This window comes from Meriones unguiculatus, chromosome X (assembly GCF_030254825.1).
Source record: "Meriones unguiculatus strain TT.TT164.6M chromosome X, Bangor_MerUng_6.1, whole genome shotgun sequence".
In the NCBI taxonomy this organism is placed as follows: domain Eukaryota; kingdom Metazoa; phylum Chordata; class Mammalia; order Rodentia; family Muridae; genus Meriones; species Meriones unguiculatus.
Window position 1 is genome coordinate 31,297,925 of NC_083369.1, and position 19,208 is coordinate 31,317,132.

The following is a 19,208-nucleotide window of genomic DNA, read 5'->3' on the forward strand; positions in this document are numbered from 1 at the left end:
GACAGGTCAACAAAACAGAAATTAAACAAAGAAACATTGTCTCTGACAGAGGTCATGAATCAAATGGACCTAACAGACATTTACAGAACTTTACACCCAAACACAAAAGAATTTACCTTCTTCTCAGCACCTCATAGAACCTTCTCCAAAATAAACCATATAGTGGGTCACAAAGCAAGCCTCAACAGATACAAGAAGATTGAAATAATCCCATGTATCTTCTCTGATCACCATGGAATAAAGCTGGACCTCAACAATAACAGAAATAAACAAAAGCCTACACACACATGGAAACTGAACAACTTGTTACTAAATGACAGCTGAGTCAGGGACGAAATAAAGAAAGTAATTAAAGTCTTTCTAGAAATCAATGAAAATGGAGACACAACATACCCGAACCTGTGGGACACAAAGAAAGCAGTGCTAAGAGGAAAGTTCATATCACTAAGTGCCTTCAAGAAGAAATTCAAGACAGCTCATTCAAGCATACTAATGGCTCACTCAAAAACCCTAAAAAAAGAAGCAGACACACCAAGAAGGACGGCTGGAAATAATCAAACTCAGGGCTGAAATCAAGCAATTGGAAACAAATAAAACAATTCAAAGAATCAATGAAACCAAGAGCTGGTTCTTTGAGAAAATCAACAAGATAGACAAACCCTTAGCCAGGCTAACTAAAAGGCAGAGAGACACCACCCAAATCAACAAAATCAGAAATGAAAAGGGGGATATAACTACAGACACTGAGGAAATCCAAACAATCATTAGGACTTACTTCAAAAGTCTATATGCCATAAAATTTGAAAATCTAAATGAAATGGACAATTTTCTTGATCGATTTGACTTACCAAAGCTGAATCAGGACCAGGTAAATCAACTAAATAGTCCTATATCCCCCAAAGAAATAGGAGCGGTCATCAAAAGTCTCCCATCCAAACAAAGCCCAGGACCAGATGGCTTCAGCGCAGAATTCTACCAGACCTTCAAAGAAGAGCTAACACCAATTCTCTTCAAACTATTCCACAAAATAGAAACAGAAGGAATATTACCAAATTCATTCTATGAAGCCACAGTCACCTTGGTACCTAAACCTCACAAAGACTCAACAACGAAAGAGAATTTCCAGCCAATCTCCCTTATGAACATTGAAGCAAAAATACTTAATAAAATACTTGCAAACAGAATCCAAGAACACATCAAAGATATTACCCAATATGACCAAGTAGGCTTCATCCCAGGTATGCAGGGGTGGTTCAATATATGGAAATCCATCAATGTGATCCACCATATTAACAAACTGAAAGAAAAAAACCACATGATAATCTCCCTAGATGCTGAAAAAGCCTTTGACAAAATCCAACATCCATTCATGTTCAAAGTATTGGAGAGATCAGGGATACAAGGCACATATCTAAACATAGTAAAGGCGATATACAGCAAGCTTATAGCCAACATCAAACTGAATGGAGAGAAACTTAAAGCAATCCCACTGAAATCAGGGACAAGACAAGGCTGCCCACTCTCTCCATATCTCTTCAACATAGTGCTGAAAGTCCTTGCTAGAGCAATAAGACAGTTGAAGGAGATCAAGGAGATACAAATTGAAAAGGAAGAAGTCAAATTATCACTATTTGCAGATGATATGATAGTATACGTGAGTGACCCAAAAAACTCGACCAGGGAACTCGTACAGCTGATAAACACCTTCAGCAAAGTGGCCGGATACAAAATTAACTCAAAAAAAATCAGTAGCCCTCCTGTATACAAAAGACAAAAGGGCTGAGAAAGAAATTAGGGAAACAACACCCTTCACAATAGCCACAAATGACATAAGGTACCTCAGAGTAACACTAACGAAGGAAGTCAAAAACTTGTATGAAAAAAATTTCAAATCTCTGAAGAAAGAAATAGAAGAAGATATGAGAAGATGGAAAGATCTCCCATGCTCATGGCTTGGCAGGATTAACATAGTAAAAATGGCCATCTTACCAAAAGCAATCTACAGATTCAATGCAATGCCCATCAAATTACCAACACAATTCTTTACAGAACTGGAAAGAAAAATTCTCAACTTCATATGGAATAACAAGAAACCCAGAATTGCTAAAACAATCCTCTACAATAAAAGATCTTCTGGAGGTATCTCCATACCTGATCTTAAGTTGTACTATAGAGCAACAGTTTTAAAAACTGCATGGTACTGGCATAGAAACAGAATGGAACCGAACAGAGGACCCAGAAATAAACCCACACACTTATGGACACCTGATCTTTGACAAAGACGCCAAAACTATACAATGGAAAAAAGATAGCATCTTCAACAAATGGTGCTGGTCTAACTGGATGTCTACATGTAGAAAAATGATAATAGATCCATACTTGTCACCCTGCACAAAACTGAAGTCCAAGTGGATCAAAGACCTCAACATAAAACCAGACACATTAAATCGGCTTGAAAAAAAAAGTGGGAAATACCCTAGAACTCATTGGTACAGGGGAAAACTTCCTGAACAGAACACCAACAGCACGGGCTCTAAGAGCAACAATCAATAAATGGGACCTCATGAAACTGAAAACCTTCTGTAAAGCAAAGGCCACCGTCTTCAAAACAAAGCAAACGCGTACAGATTGGAAAGAATCTTCACCAACCATTTATCTGACAGAGGACTCATATCCAGTATATATAAAGAACTAAAGAAGCTGAAAAGCAGCAAACCAAGTAATCCACTTCAAAACTGGGGAACAGAGCTAAACAGAGAATTCTCTGTAGAGGAATACCAAATGGCAGAGAAGCACGTAAAGAAATGCTCAACCTCACTAGCCATTAGGGAAATGCAAATCAAAACAACCCTGAGATTTCACCTTAAACCCATGCGAATGGCCAAGATCAAAAACTCAAGTGACAACACATGCTGGAGAGGTTGTGGAGAAAGGGGAACCCTTCTGCACTGCTGGTGGGAATGTAAACTTGTACAACCACTCTGGAAATCAATCTGGTGCTTTCTCAGACAACTAGGAATAGCGCTTCCTCAAGATCCAGCCATACCACTCCTGGGCATATATCCAAAAGAGGCTCAAGTACACAAAAAGGACATTTGCTCAACCATGTTTGTAGCAGCTTTATTTGTAATAGCCAGAAGCTGGAAACAACCCAGATGCCCCTCAACTGAAGAATGGATGCAGAAATTATGGTACATCTACACAATGGAATATTACTCAGCAATGAAAAATAAGGAAATCATGAAATTTGCAGGTAAATGGTGGGATCTGGAAAGGATCATCCTGAGTGAGTTGTCCCAGAAGCAAAAAGACACACATGGTATATACTCACTCATATAGATATACAACATAGGACAAACCCACTAAAACCTGTGCATCTAAAGAAACTAAGCAAGAGAGAGGACCCTAATAAAAATGTCCAATCCCCATCCGGAAAGGCAAAGAGGATGGACATCAGAAGAAGAAGAAAACAGGAAACAGCCTAGGAACCTACCACAGAGGGCCTCTGAAAGCCTCTGCCCTTCAGACTATCAAAGCAGATGCTGAGCCTGATGGACAACTGTTGGGCAGGGTGAATGGAATTTTAGGTAAGAACTGGGAAATAGTAAGAGCTGGAGAGGACAGGGTCTCCACAAGGAGAGCAATAGAACAAGAAAATTTGAACACAGGGAACTTCCCAGAGACTCATAGTCCAACCGAGGACTATTCATGGAGATAACCCAGAACCCCTGCACAGATGTAGCCCAGGGCAGTTCAGAGTCCAATTGGGTTACATAGTAATGGGAAGAGGGACTGCCTCTGACGTAATCTGATTGGCCTGCTCTTTGATCACCTCCCCCTGTGGGGGAGCAGCCTTACAAGGTCATAGTAGAGGACAGTGCAGCCACTTTTGATGTGAACTGATAGACTAAGATCAGAAAGGAGAGGAGAACCTCCCCTATCAGTGGACTTGGGGAGTGGCATGCAAGCAGAGGGAGGAGGGAGGGTGGGATTGGGAGGGGAGGAGGGAGGGGCTTATGGGGGGATGCAGAATGAATAAAGTGTAATTGATGAAAAATTTTAAAAAAAAAGGGAAAAAATAATTTAAGAACCTTAAATGACTTTCAAAAGTGGAGGAAAACATGGAGTTAGTCAATTGGCATGGAGCACGTCTCGCCCCTGGGGGCAATGATCTCCTGAACCTACTCAGACCCTGGGACACCACCACTGCTAGTTCTAGAACTGATGCAGGATGTTCCAACGAGGGGGTTAAGACTTCTCATAATATTTCCTATAAGCCCACACCTGTTTGTTTATATCCCCCATTTTTATTCATTATTAGCCAGATAGAGCCAAGTAATTGTGGTAATGATACTTGCTTTTTTGCCCAATGCTGGAATGCTAGTAAATTTAGGTATGCCCTGGTTACTCGAATGCCTCGCTGGGTGCCTGTGCCCATTGATGCCCCTCACGCTATGACTCTCTTCAGACAGAAAAGGGATCTTGGAAGTACAGCCACCATTTTTACTGCCATCTCATTGGCGGCTGTTGGAGCTACCACCGCGGCATTAGCCATGAGTCATACTGGGCAGACTGCTCAGACCCTGAACAATCATTTAGCCAATGTAGTTCATGCCTTAGTTGTACAAAAAGGAATTAATGCTCAACTAAAAGGAAGCTTGATGGTGTTCAATCAGAGGTTTGACCTCGTGCAGGAGCAAATTGATACCCTATGGCAAATCGCTCAACTTGGCTGTCAATGAAAATATGCTGGACTTTGAGTCGCTAGCGTATAACACGAGAATTTTTCCTGTGCTGCAAATCTGTCTAAACAATTGTCGAGCTATATTTTAGGTAATTGGACTGGAGAATTCGATACTACGATGGAGCAGCTGAGAGTGGCCATTGTCACGGTAAATTCTACCAGAGTGGACACAAGACTAGCCACAGGATTATCATCAAGGATTGTTGCAGCCATGAATCATCTGAAGGAATGGGCGGGCATGGGAGCGTTAGCAGGTCTTCTGGTATTGGTCTCCTTGGTTTGCCTGTGGTATATATGCAAGATTAGAGTCTCACAACAGCGTAATGCAGCCATGACCATTCAGGCCTTTACAGCCATTGAAGCAGGACATTCTCCCCAAGCATGGTTGTATACCATAAAAAGCTAAAATGTTACGCTCAGGATGCGAGGCTAAGCACTGCCTGCACTCAGGGTCAGCCACTTTGGACCCAGAGAAGAGCATGTCTGATTGCATGCGGGTTGATGCCCCAGGTCCCGCCTCTGAGAAAAAGTTATCTTTCGGGTCTGATGCTCTTTGGGTGGATGACACCTAAATGAACATCGGTACAAAGTCCCAATTTATTTCTAATATCAGAGATCAGACCTCTACTCTTGCCTGATGCGTCTAAAACAAAAAGGGGGAAATGTAGAGAGGAATGCTGAGGAATGCTATGCCTTAAAGATGGAGCTGGTTTCCGCCTTCCACCTTCCCGATGGTGAGTGCTCTCTGTCACTAACAATTCCACATTTGGCTAAGGCTGAGGATCTGGCTTGCTTCCATGTATGTGGACCTATCTGCATTGCCCACGTGGCACGCTGGGGTTGGCTACCCAGAGGCTATTTAAGCTGTGGGCTGGCTTTCCCCAGGGTCAGATGATTGTTCAAGGTTCCTGAATAAACTGCATTAAAAGAAAAAAAAGAAGATAAAATAGAAAGAGGACCTTAGAGAAAACAAGTAACAGGACAGGAGCCTACTGCATAGAGCCCCTGAAACACTCTACCTACCATTGTATCAAAGAAGATATTAAGACTCGTAATCATATGAAAGAAGGGGGAGATAGTATGACATGGAAAGGATAGGAGCTCCTCAAGGACCAAATATATCTGGGCACACGGGTCTTTTCTGAGACTGATACTCCACCAAGGACCATGTACGGATATAACTTAGAACCTCTGCTCTGATGAAGCCCGTGGTAGCTCAGTAACCAATTGGTTTCCCATAGTAAGGGAAACAGGAACTTAATGGCAGGCTCTTTGACCTCCCCACGCCACAAGGGAGGAGCAGTCCTGTTAGGCCACAGAGGAGGACTTTGCAGCCAGTCCTGAAGATACCTGATAAAAGAGGGTCAGATGAAAGGGGAGGAAGTCCTCCCCAATCAGTGGACTTAGAAAGGGGAAGGGAGGAGATGAGGGAGGAAGAGAGGGAGGGTTTGGGAGGAAATGAGGGAACGGGATAGAGCTGGGATACAGAGTTAATAAAATGTAACTAATAATAATAATAATAAATCAAAAAAAGAAAAGATTTGAACTTGGTGTTTAAAAAAAAATTTAAACACCAGGGCCAGAAAATTTCAACACAGAATTCTACAACACATTTAAATAAGACCTAACTCCAATAAGCTTCAAATGATTCCAAAAATTAGAAACAGAAAGAACATCACCAACCTCATTCTATGAGGTTACAGTCACCTTGATACCTAAATCACACAAAGACCCCCTCCAAAAAAAAAAAAAAACTTCAGACCTATCACTCTTATGAATATCGATGCAAAAATACTCAATAAAATACTCACAAAATGATTCAAAGAACATAGCAATGATATAATCCACTGTGACCAATTATCCTTCATTCTAGGCGTGCAGGGGTTGGTCACTATATAACATAAAATCAGACACACTAAAACTGTTAGAAGAAAAGGTGAGGAAAAGCCTTGACCTCATTGGCACAGGAGACATCTTCCTGAACAGAACACCAACACCACAGGCTCTAAGATCAACAATCAATAAATAAAACCTCAGGAAACTGAAAAAACAATCTGTAAATCAAAGGACACTGTTTTCAGAAAAAAACAACCACTTACAGACTGGAAAAGGATCTTCATCAATCCTATATATGACACGTGGCTAATATCCAGAATTTATAAAAAACACATGAAGTTAAACACCAACAAATCAAGTAATCCAATTAAAAAATCAGGTACAGATCTAAACAAAGAATTCTCAACAGGGAAATATTGAATGGCAGGGAAACACTTGAAGGAAATGCTCAACGTCCTTGGTCATCAGGGAAGTGCAAATCAAAATAACCCTGAGATGGCACCTTACACCAACCAGAAAGATCAAGATCAAAAACTCAAGTAACAACACATGCTGGAGAGTATGTGAAGAAAGGGAAACCTTCCTCCATTGTTGGTGGGAATGTACACTTTTGCAATCAATTTGGAAACCAGTCTGGTGCTTTGTCAGAAAACTAGGTACAGTGCTACCCCAAGATCCAGCTATACTACTCCTAGGCATATATCCAAAATATGCTCAAGTACACAACAAAGACATTTGCTCAACCATGTTTGTAGAAGCTTTATTCAAAATAGCCAGAATCTGGAAACAACCCAGATGTCCTTCAGTTGAGGAATGGATACAGGAATTGTGTTACATTTACACAATGGAATATTACTAATCAATTAAAATGAAGAAATTATGATATTTGCAGGCAAATGGTAGGAACTAGAAATGATCATCCTGGATGAGGTATCCCAGAAGCAGAAAGGAACAAACACATGGTATACACGCACTTATATGTGGATATTAGACATATAATATAGGGTAAACATACTAAAATCTGTACACCTAAAGAATCTAAGCAAGGAAGAGGACCCTGCATAATATAATCAATCCTCACTCAGAAATATAAACATGATGGACATCAGAAGATGGAGAAAACAGGGAACAGTACTGGAGCCTCTGAAAGACTCTCCCCAGCAGGGTTTCAAAGCAAATGCTGAGACCCATAGCCAAACTTTGGGCAGATTGCAGGGAATCTTATAAACGAAAGGGAAGAGGAAAGAACTGGAGGGGACAGAAGCTCCACAAGAAGAGGAATAGAATAAAAAATAGGGGCCCAAGGGTCTTTACAGAGACTGGTATTCCAACCAAGGACTATACTTGGGGATAATCTAGAACCTCTCCCTAAATTTAGCGCATGGCAGCTCAGTCTCCAATTGGGTTACCTATTAAGAAGAGCAGTGGTTGTCTCTGACACGAAATGAACTCAGTGGCCAGCTCTTTGATTACCTCCCCCTGGGGATTGCAGCCTTATCAGGCCATAGAAAAAGAAGATACAACCGATGCTGATGAGACCTGATAGGTTAGGATAAGATAGAAGAGGAGGAGGACCTTTCTTATCAGTAGACTAAGACAGGGGCATAGGGGAAGAAAAGGAAGGGAGGGTGGAACTGGGAGGATATGATGGAAGGGGCTAAAACTGGGATACAAAATGAGTATATTGTAATAAATTAATAATAAAAAGAAAACATCTACCAATGATTTATGGTTTACAAATCTTTCTAGAAATCTACAAATGCTATAGAATCCTATGTATGATTGCACAGATCTACTGAGACTTATCTCTGTGCAAGCATATGATAAATTCTTCTTTCTGTCATTTCAGCCTTTCATATCTATATGTGAGAATGTCATCCTTGTTCCATTTTTTTTTACATTTATTTGGCATTTTTGCCATTGCAACATGTTCCTAGTAACTGAGAGAAAACTGATTTGCTAAATACAACAAAAAAAAAAAATATCTATGCAGAATTTATCTAGAAAGTAATGAAATAATGTAAAAATAACCAAAGCCACAGTAAACCTTGCAATGATTTAATTTTTCAGAATTTCAAAGAAGTATGTTATTTACAATGCCAAATTTTTACCAGAAAATTATTTTACAACAAAAGAAACAGTAAATTTGGCTGACATACAAGAAAGGCATAATGTCTGTGAACAAATTCAAATGCTGATCTTTCCAAATTATTAAGTCAACTGTTATAAATATGCTGAAATAATTGCTGAAAAGGTCTGAAGAATAAAAATGTGATAGAGATGACTCATAAAATGGATAGTATCCAGTATTGAAGTTATTAAAAAATTAAATATTTCAGATAGTACAGCATTTTAAACAAACACTTCAAAGAGCTCAACAGCAGATGTGAACTTATACCAAAAAAAAAATCAATGAACCAGAAGACAAGATATTTGAGAATACCCACCCAGAATAACTATGAAAGATGATTTAAAAATAGGTCAAAAATGAGAATTGTTGAAAAAAGTGCAAATATGTCAAGGACTCCACCTCCCTAAGCATACGAGAATGCCAAAGCCTTTCCCAAATCAGACTCAGGAATGGCAAAACCTTTCGTGGTCCAAGTACAGTTGTTTACAAATGATTTACTAGCCTATGCAGGAACTATCAAGCACAGCTTTCTCCTGTGGGATGACTGCAACAGGAATCTGCTCAAATATAGAGACCTCTGACTGAGATTAGCTAAACCTACCTCTCCTCAAGGCAAATGTATAAAATAAGCTAAACCTACCTCCTCAATGCAAATGTACAAAATATATATGCTGAGTTTCTGGGCTACTACTAATGCCTCTCCATCACAGTGGATGGCACACCTGATCTTAGCTTTTTTGTATGTTTGTCTCTGTGTCTGTTCTTTGTTCAATCCCTGCTTGTGTAGGTCATATTAACACCAAATATGTGCAGGATACAATAACAAAAAATAGTGCCAATGAGTGATAAAATGTTCCAAAGAAGAGCTGAGAGAGAAAACAGTCAGAATATCAGTGAAACTTGGCAAACTCATGTTATATCAGAATGATAGACACATCAAAGTCAAACTGTCAAAAGTCAGCAACAAGGAAATCTTCAAAATATCTAAGAAAAAGTGACTATTTCCAAGAAATCCTAGAAAGCTAAAAAATTAGAATTCATTAAAAATACTGAACACAAGAATGCAGTGAAAAGAGATTCATTTACAGAAGAAAAAATAGATTTGAAACTCAAAATCCTATAACTACCAAAAATCTCAGTCAAAACCAAAATATAAATGATGATCTTTCCAAATAAACATAAAAGGAGAGAATGTATTACTAGTAAATTTGCCTTAGAAAAGTACTAAAGGGTTCCCTTCCACTGAAACAAAATGGTATTTTACAATTACACAAGTTTAGAAGAAAGAATTATCACACACACAGACTCACACACACACATAACATCTGCTACTACAGTATGGTGACTAAACTCAGTGTGCTATGCCATCCAAAATTACTAATAAACTATTTTTAAATGTCATTGCCACAAAAAATTACAGGTAAGTTAATACACTTGTTCTTCTTACCTTGTTACTATAGTTCTTAAACTACTTCCACAAGGAAGTGGTACACAATGAAAATCTGTTTCTCCACAACATGGTCACTCTAATTTGGCCCCAAAATAAACTCTCTCTTCCACCTTTTAAGTTGAGATCAGTGTTTGCATGTCAACAGATTTTATATATATGTGTGTGTGTGTGTGTGTGTATAATATGTATGTGTATTCTATGCAACAGCAAAATAATATATTTCATACCAATCTATATTACACTATTATATAAGCTACAGTAAGTTAAATGGATTAAAACATACACTCTTCTAATTAGAAGGGAATACATTTAGAGAAAAAGTAAGAAGTGGGACATTCATAAATATATGGAAATTGAACAATACATTTTTAAACAACTAGTATGTCAAAGAAGAAACTAAAGAGGAAAATTGAGGTTACTTTAAAATAAAGAAAAACTAAAACACAAACACACATAGCAAAAAAATATAATGCTTAAAATATAATTACTACCGTAAGCTCTTATATGAAAGGCCTGGTATCATAAACATGGTTAAATTATATCTAGGTAAGTCAGGGGCCCAATGAAGAACTTTTTGATGTTTTCCTAAGTGAGCGTGTTGTCAACTGTCCTTTAAATATTTATGTTTAAATATTAGTCTGTAACTTATCTTTCTTCAGTAGGAAAAAAATAGAACAAAGCATAATCCCAAAATAAGAAGGATATTGAACAGAAAAATATAAAGAAAACCAACAAATCTGAGATTGTTTTGAAATAATCAACACTGCCAAAATTTAGTTATATTTACAACATAAATAAATAAATAAATAAGACCTAGATTTACAAAAATTATAAATTATTGAAAGGTCAACTTTACATCAGTGGAAATGATAATAAAGAAGTATGATCAATTAAACAACAACAAATAAGATAACCTAAATGATGTGAGCAAATTCACAGAAAGTCTCACTCAAACTACTAAAACAGACCCTGGAAGAAACAAAACATTTAAACAATTCTATAGATAGTACAGAAACTAAGCTAATTAAAACAAACCTGAAAAAGAAAATTACAAAAGTTAATGGATTCTATCAACTACTGAATGAAGAAATAACACCAATATCTCCCAAATTATTCTACAAACTGAAGAGCGAAGAGAATGCCCCAATTCATTCTGTGACAACAGTTTTATTCTACAGGCAACCCCCAAAACATTTCAAGGTACTATATACCAAGCACCCTTATAAATATACATATATGCATTACCCTTTAAGAGACAAATCAATTAAAGGCAGCAGTCTCTCAGATGTAGCCCATGGCAGCTCATTCTCCAAGTGGGTCCCTAGTAAGGGGAACAGGGACTGTTGCTGACATGAACTTAGTGGCTGTCTCTTTGATCCCCTCCCCCTGAAGAGCGAGCAGCCTTCCCAGGCCACAGAGGAAGACAATTCAGCCAGTCCTGATGAGACCTGATAGGCTAGGGTCAGATGAAAGAGGAGGAGGTTCTCCCCCATCAGTGGACTTGGAGAGGGGCATGGGAGAAGATGATGGAAGGAGGGTAGGATTGGTAGGGGAGGAGGGACAGAGATACAGCTGTGATAAAATGAATAAAAACTGTAAATAATATAAAAAAATAAACATTTAATAACAAAAGTAAATAAATTGTAATAAATAATCAGATAAATTTTGAAAAGGAAAAAGAGAGCCACCAAATTGGAAAGCTATTTGTAATTTATTTATCTGTTTGAAATTTGCATCTAGAACATATGAAGAATTTGCATTTCAACAACAAAGAAAAACATTCTAGCACTCAGGCCTGGTATCATAAACATGGTTAAATTATATCTAGGTAAGTCAGGGGCCCAATGAAGAACTTTCTGATGTTTTCCTAAGTGGGCGTGTTGTCAACTGTCCTTTAAATATTTATGTTTATATTCACAGATTTGTGCTGGTATCACTCTTAGGAAGGCTACTTGTTGAAGTATATAACAGTTAATGCAAAGATGAAGTGCTCAAGGAACTGAGAGTAAGCGACTGTGAATGCCCATCCACAGAAGAGACATCTATATGGACACCTTGAACTCCGTGCAAGGCTTAGAAAACATCACAGAGGAGGGTGCAGAAAGAATGTCAGAGCCAGAGATTCTGGAAGAGTACTGTGGAATGCTGTCCTCTGGAAATAGTGTTGCAGACATGAATTCAGCACAAGACCTGAACAAAACTAAACCTATTAAAAAATCCCAGAATGAAACAGAGAGATGCTCCCCTACCTGAGGAGCTATTGGCAACTGATAACTTGCTTCTGAGAGAGGGAAAGTCACTTTTCTTTTGGGGACTGACTACTGGCTGTTTACTTATGCCCCAGTCGACAGTCACACTCCCCTGCACATGTGGAAAGTACAAATTGGACTCAATGGGAGATACAGTCACATAGACAGACAGAAAGAAAGAAAGGAGAATTTGAATATACAGAGGGGAAAGAAGGCAGAGAGTGTTGGAGGAAAGCAAGAGGTAGAAAATAATCAAGATGCATTTTATACATTTATAAAATTTATAAATAAGAAAAGCTTAAAATAAAAAATCTACATGGAATAAATAAAAGAATGGGCAAAGGATATTATAATAATTTCCTATTTTGCTATGTCAGATAATTTTTAAAAAAATCAATTTATTTTATTCTTGTGTGGGTTTTAAGTCTCCCTTAAATTCTAATGAACTGAAATCTGAATAATTTGATCGATCCATGCTTGTATTCGGAAAGATCTATTAGAGACCCTGGGTTTTATTTTGTTCATTTATACTACTTCTAGATGCTGAAAACAATTGCATTCATTGACTTAGAGCCCTCATTTCCATTTATGAAGTCGCTGAATTGACTTCTTTCTCTTGTCATATCACTTTAATATTGATGTTTCTTTTTACTCTGCTAAGAACTATTGTGATTCTATTGGGACCACTCAGACAACACAGACTAATTTACCCATTTTAAGAGCAAATGGTTTTCAATCTTAGTTGTAACTGACACTCTAATTCTCCTAGTCACAAAACATAACACATAAATTTAAGAGATTCAAATAGTAATGTCTCTAGTAAGCCATCATTTACCTTGCTGTGGGTATAAGTAAATATTTCCCTAAACAAATTATGAATGAAAAAGAAAACAATACAAGATAGCCTTCATCATCAATTAATGGGGAAATCATAATTAAAACTATGTTGGCATGTCATTTTTTACTGACTAAAATGATTATAATGAAAAAAAAAGACATTATCAAGTATAGAAAGGCACATAAACAAATTAGACTCCTAATTCACTGATAGAAGGAATATGAAATCATGCAATCATTTTGACAAACCCTATGGGAATACCTCCAAATGTTAAATACAGCATTCTCAAGATTTAACAATACCTCTATGTGATGTATTTTGAGAATGTTAAATGTATATCTCCACACAAAATTTCCCCTGAATGTTTATAACAACATCATAATAGCTTAAATGGAAAAACATCAAGTATCAATCCAGAATTGGCCAACAGTCCATAGAATTCTAAGCCCTAATTTAGGTCACAAACATATATGGTGTCCTAAAACGTAATTTGCTGGAAGAACACAAAAATTTGGCTACAATAAAAAGCTTCTGCATATGCGATGAACCAAAACTTAATGAAAGTTAAATGTGTAACTAACCCGAGGTTTTTCTTGCAGCCCTAGTCTGTGCTGCAGCACAAATCTTTACCACAACCTTGCTTCAGTATAAAAAGCATACTTTGTAGTGTATATGCATCATGTGACATAACAACAGTGCACTATGCATGAAAGACATGGACTCAGATTTGAATGATATGCACATTCTTTGTACTATAGACACAAATTTTTTCCTATATTATTATTATTTATAATTTATTCATATTGTATCCCTCCCTCATCTCCTCTTGATCCCACCCTCCCTCCCTCTTCCTCCCCTATGTCCTTCACCCCCAGTCCACTGACAGAGGAAATCATCCTCCCCTACTGTTTGACCCAAGCCTATCAAGTTGAAGTTTTCTATTGTTATAGAAATATACTGGTTTAATTGTAGAAAATAAAGAATTTTGATATATAAATATTAAATTTGTATACATAATATATACTTAGGGTCACATAAAACTTGCTCAGGCAAAGGAAGGAGATGAATAGAGAATCCTGAAGAAATCTGTTTTAGAGTGCCTAGAAAAAAGATGTCAGAGTGGCTAGTCATAATTAAAATAACCCTAGAAACTTAGGAATTGGCTTGGTGTCAATAGGACTGTCATACTGTCCACATTTTTTGTTTGTTTGTTTTTCCTCACCATAATAAGTTGCAAACTGGGTAACTAGTACCCATTTCAAATTTCAAATTTTGAATTGATCTGTGATTGTTCCACAAAATCCTTCCTGGATGGAAATAATACATTTGTTCTGTGCGTTTTGATGGTACTACATTAGAGAGCCTATTCAACACTCTACTTCTTAAGTAATGCATCTTTCTATGTATGTCTTCTAATTCCTTAATACAATAAAACTGTTTAAGTAGCAATAACTATTTCACATTGCACTTAAGAATCACATGCTTTCACTGGCACACTGAACACACCTAACAAAAAGAATTATTGATTCTCTATGACTACATTTATAATCTTAGGCCATACAAGACATACTTCATAAAGACTAGTAGATCAAATATGGTTTTTAATTCTTTGTATAATATTTTAGCAAAAAAATAGCCAAAGTGCTATAAATGGAAGTCAAAGCATAAGCTTGCTTACCTGAAAGCATCCTTCTTCAATTTTGCCCCTTTCAGGATACATTTTAAAGTGTGAAGTTCTTTGAAAACGGTATATCAAAGGGAGTGATATGGAATTATTTCTTATAGCACACAGAATATCTGAATGTTCACCCATGTAACAAGGTGCAAAAGTCAGTACTTTTCCTGGATCAAACTGTACTAAGACAGGAAGTCCAGAGCCTGTCAGTGCTAACTCCACTTTTTGAAGTTGATTACCTAGAAAAACAATAGTAACTATTGAACACAGTGAGGAGTGTTTGGAGAATCAAAAATCTATTTTCTTAGTCCACATGGTATCACTTTTAATAAAAACATGATGATAAATGGGAAAATCATTCAAACTTCAGCAAAACCATTGACTACCTTCTCTGCGCTACACATAAGTAAAAGACGAGAGAGAGAGAGAGAGAGAGAGAGAGAGAGAATACAAAGCCTTACAGTTATTGTTTTAGGTAGTTATATTCAAACAGTTCACTTTTATATAACATAATGTTTGGGCAAACGATCAAAGGAAATGAATATCTATGAGAAGTGTATTCCAAGAAGAAAGAACAAAGTCAAGCACTCTAAAGTAGAAATGTGCTTCTCATGTTCAAAAAGCCATAAGGAGCAGGGCACAGTGGTACACACCTGTAATCCCAACACTCAGGGAGGTGGAGGCAGGCTGATCTCTGTGACTCTGAGGCCAGCCTGGTCTACAAAGTGAGTACAGAAGAGCCAAGACTACACAAAGAAACCCTACCTCAAACAAAACAAAAGCCACAATTAACCAGATTTTATTATTTCAGTGGAATTGTCAAAATATGATCAGAAATAGCCAAGGTTATACATACACTCTCTTTTAATTATTAAATTTTTATTGTTTATATTTATTAGTTTATTTACTTTGTATCCCACCTCTAGCCCCCTCCCTTATTCCCTCCAAATTCCACACTCCCTCCCTCATCTCCTTCCTGCCCCTCTCCTATTCCACTGATAGGGAAGGGCCTCCTTCCCTTCCATTTGACCCTAGCTTATCAGGTCTCTTCAGGACTGGCTCCAATGTCCTCCTCTGTGGCCTAGCAAGGCTGCTTCTCCCTCAGGGGGCAAGGGGAACTCAAAGAGCCAGACACTGAGTTCATGTGAGAAACATTCCCTGTTCCTCTTACTTGGGTAACCCACTTGGATACTGAGCTGCCATGGGCTACATCTGATCAGGGGTTCTAGGTTATATCCATGCATGGCCCTTGGTGGAGTGTCAGTCTCAGAAAAGACCCCTGTGACCAGATATATTTGGTCCTTGTGGAGCTCCTCTTCTCTCCAGACCATACTAACTCCCCCTTTTTTCATATGATTCCCTGCACTCTCCCCTGGGTTTGGTTATGAGTCTCAGTATCTGCTTTGATACACTGCTAGATAGAGTCTTTTAGAGGCCCTCTGTGATAGTTGTTACTGTGGTACAGGTACTGTTACTGTAACTGTCCTGTTACTGGTTTTCTCTTACACACTAAGGGTAGAGTAAATAATCTTTGCCTATATATTGAGTGGAAGACAGGAAAATCAACAAATGTTAAATGATAACACTAAGGTTTGTTGGGTTTTTTTTCTGTGATTTATTTGTTTGTTTGTGTGTTTTAGTGTGTGTAAGCAACTGAAAGGATAGAAGGAAAGGAGGACATCCTCTATCAGTGGAATGGGTGAAAGGCATGGATGGAGAAGAAGGAAGGAGAAGGGGATTGGGAAGGGAAGAGGGAGGGAGCTACAGGTGGAATACAAAGGCAATAAATTGTAAAAAATAAAAATAAATAAAACTCTTTGTTTTATTGATTCTTTGTATAGTTTTCTTTGTTTCTATTTTATTGATTTCAGCTCTGATTTTGATTATTTATTGACATCTAGTCATCTTGGGTATCCTTATTTATTTTTGTTCTATAGCTTTTAGATGTGTTGTTAAGTTGTTAATATGAGACCTCTCTCTCTCTCTCCTTTTATGTAGGCACTTAGTGCTATGAACTTTCCTCTTAGCACTGCTTTCATTGTGTCCCTTGTATATGTAGTGTATTCATTTTCATTGAATTCTACAAAGGCTTAAATTTATGAACAGGATAGACAAGACTTTATCCAAACTAACTGAAAGACAGATAAACAATATTCAAATTAACAATAGCAGAAATGAAAGGGGGCATAATAATAGGCACCTAGGAAATCCAGAGAACCAAAAAACATACTTTAAAAGCCTGTAACTCCATCAAATTGGAAAATCTAAAAGAAATGGATAATTTTCACCTTCAGTAACACTTACCAAAGTTAAATCAAAATCAAATAAAAATTTTACATAAACCTATGACTCCTAAGGAAATAGAAGCAGCCATGAAAAGTCATCCAATGACAATGAACTAGATGGTTTTAGTGCTGCATTCTACCAGACTTTTAAAAACAGTTGATGTCAATACTCCTCAAATACTCCCATAAAATGAAAAATAAAAGGAACATTGCCAAATTCATTTTAAGAGGATACAGTTACCCTGAGTACAAGAAGAGACAGCTGAAACTGGGGGTGATTTTGGGGGGTGGTGGGTGTGGAAACATTGCAGTAGAAACTTCCTGGAATGTTTGAAAGTGATCCTAATGAGAACTCTTAGGGAAGATTCATATGGAATCTCAAGTTGTCATCTCTTTCTGCCAAGCAAGGCTTCCAATCGTAGGAATGGATTGCATTTAATTGAGTTTCAATGAGTCCCATGGAAATCCTCAAATACCCCAGGCTGTTTCTTAGATAGGAGACTGCATTCAACACAATGACAGCAGGGCCCCATTGCCTAAGACAACATCAACAGGATTCATTGAACTAGTACCTCCAATGGAGCCTTCAACCCTATGTTATAGACTCCTTGTTGCAGGAAGGTACTTTGCAGGTTACAGGAAGAGAAATGTGGATACCAAACCAATCACTAAACCTTTCACCTACAATCTGTCATGCCTAAAAATATACTGGGCAATGGTGCCACAGAATTAGACAACCTTTGTCTGATTTGTCTTAAGGCCAGTTCCATTTCATCTGTCTCTCCTTGCACTCAGGGTAGCCCTGTCATCATAAAATAAATTGGGCAATGTTCCTTCTCTTTTTCATTTTGTGGGATTATTTGAGGAGTATTGGGGTCAACTCCTTTCTTAAAAAGCTATTCAGACATTGCTTAGATAAACAAAAACTAGAAACTAGATAACCAAGATTCTTAGGGTAAAACCAAATATTACTGGTCTAAAACAAACAAAAATATCAATACAATGACTACTAATGGTATTGTGCTGTCCTTACAGATCAATGCCTTATCCAACCATCATCAGAGAAGATTTCATCCTGCAGCAGATGAAACAGATGCAGAGATGCACAGCCAGACATTATATGGAAAGATAGTCTAAATAAGAGATCTAAATCAAACACCTCCCCTCAGAGCTCAGGAATACCACGGAAGAGTCAACAGGAAGAGTGTAAGTGTCAGAGGATATGGAGGGCACCACGAGAACAAGGCCTTCTGAGTCAACTAATCAAGACATGACCTCGTAGAGACTGAAAAAGCAAACAGAGGACCTTAACAAGATTACAGTCACAACTCTGCATACAAATTGTAGCTACTAGCTTAGTATTTTATGGGAATTCTAAGTATGAAAACTGGTGGTCCACTGACTCTTGTCCTTGCTCTTGAGATTCTTTCCCTCCTTTGGGCTGCAGTGTTCAACTTTGTGTTCAATTTTATGTGAAAGATTTTGTTTCATCTTACTATATTTTACTTGTTCATGTTGGATTGTTAGCTGTTAGAAGGCTATTATTTTCTAATCAGAGACTTCTGTTTAGAAAAAGGGAGCAGATCTAGAAGGAAGAAAGGTGGGAAGAAACTGTGAAGAGTAGAGGTAAAAGAAATTATAAATAGGACATATTGTATGAGAAAAGAATTGATGTTCAATAAAAGAGAAAATGAAAAAACAAAATCTGCAGTAACAGGAACACTTCAAATAAAAGTTCTATGGCCAGGAAACATAGTTCTATATGACAAGCCATAACATAAGTAATATCAGAAAAACATTTCTGACATATGAGCAAGATTAGGTGTGAGAGAGAGTATGTGTGCCTGTGTGTGTGTGTGTGTATGTGTGTGTGTGTGTGTGTGTATGTGTTAAATAGTAACACAATTTAATCTTGCTCAGTAGCACTTATACTGGCCTGCAACTATTCCAGACTCTTGGCTTTCCTAAATTTACAAAATGGGTTTACTTCTCCTAGGTAT

The 19,208-nt window shown here is 37.7% G+C and overlaps 1 protein-coding gene across 1 annotated transcript in view; it reads right to left on the reverse strand.

Moving 5' to 3' along the window:
* LOC110542726 (cilia and flagella-associated protein 47-like) overlaps positions 1-19,208 on the reverse strand; it is a 554,711-nt gene that overhangs the window by 523,183 nt on the left and 12,320 nt on the right. Inside the window, exon 8 of the mRNA XM_060375216.1 lies at positions 14,927-15,162. Within this exon, the coding sequence (XP_060231199.1) occupies positions 14,927-15,162 (236 nt within the window). The remainder of the gene's footprint in view (positions 1-14,926; positions 15,163-19,208) is intronic.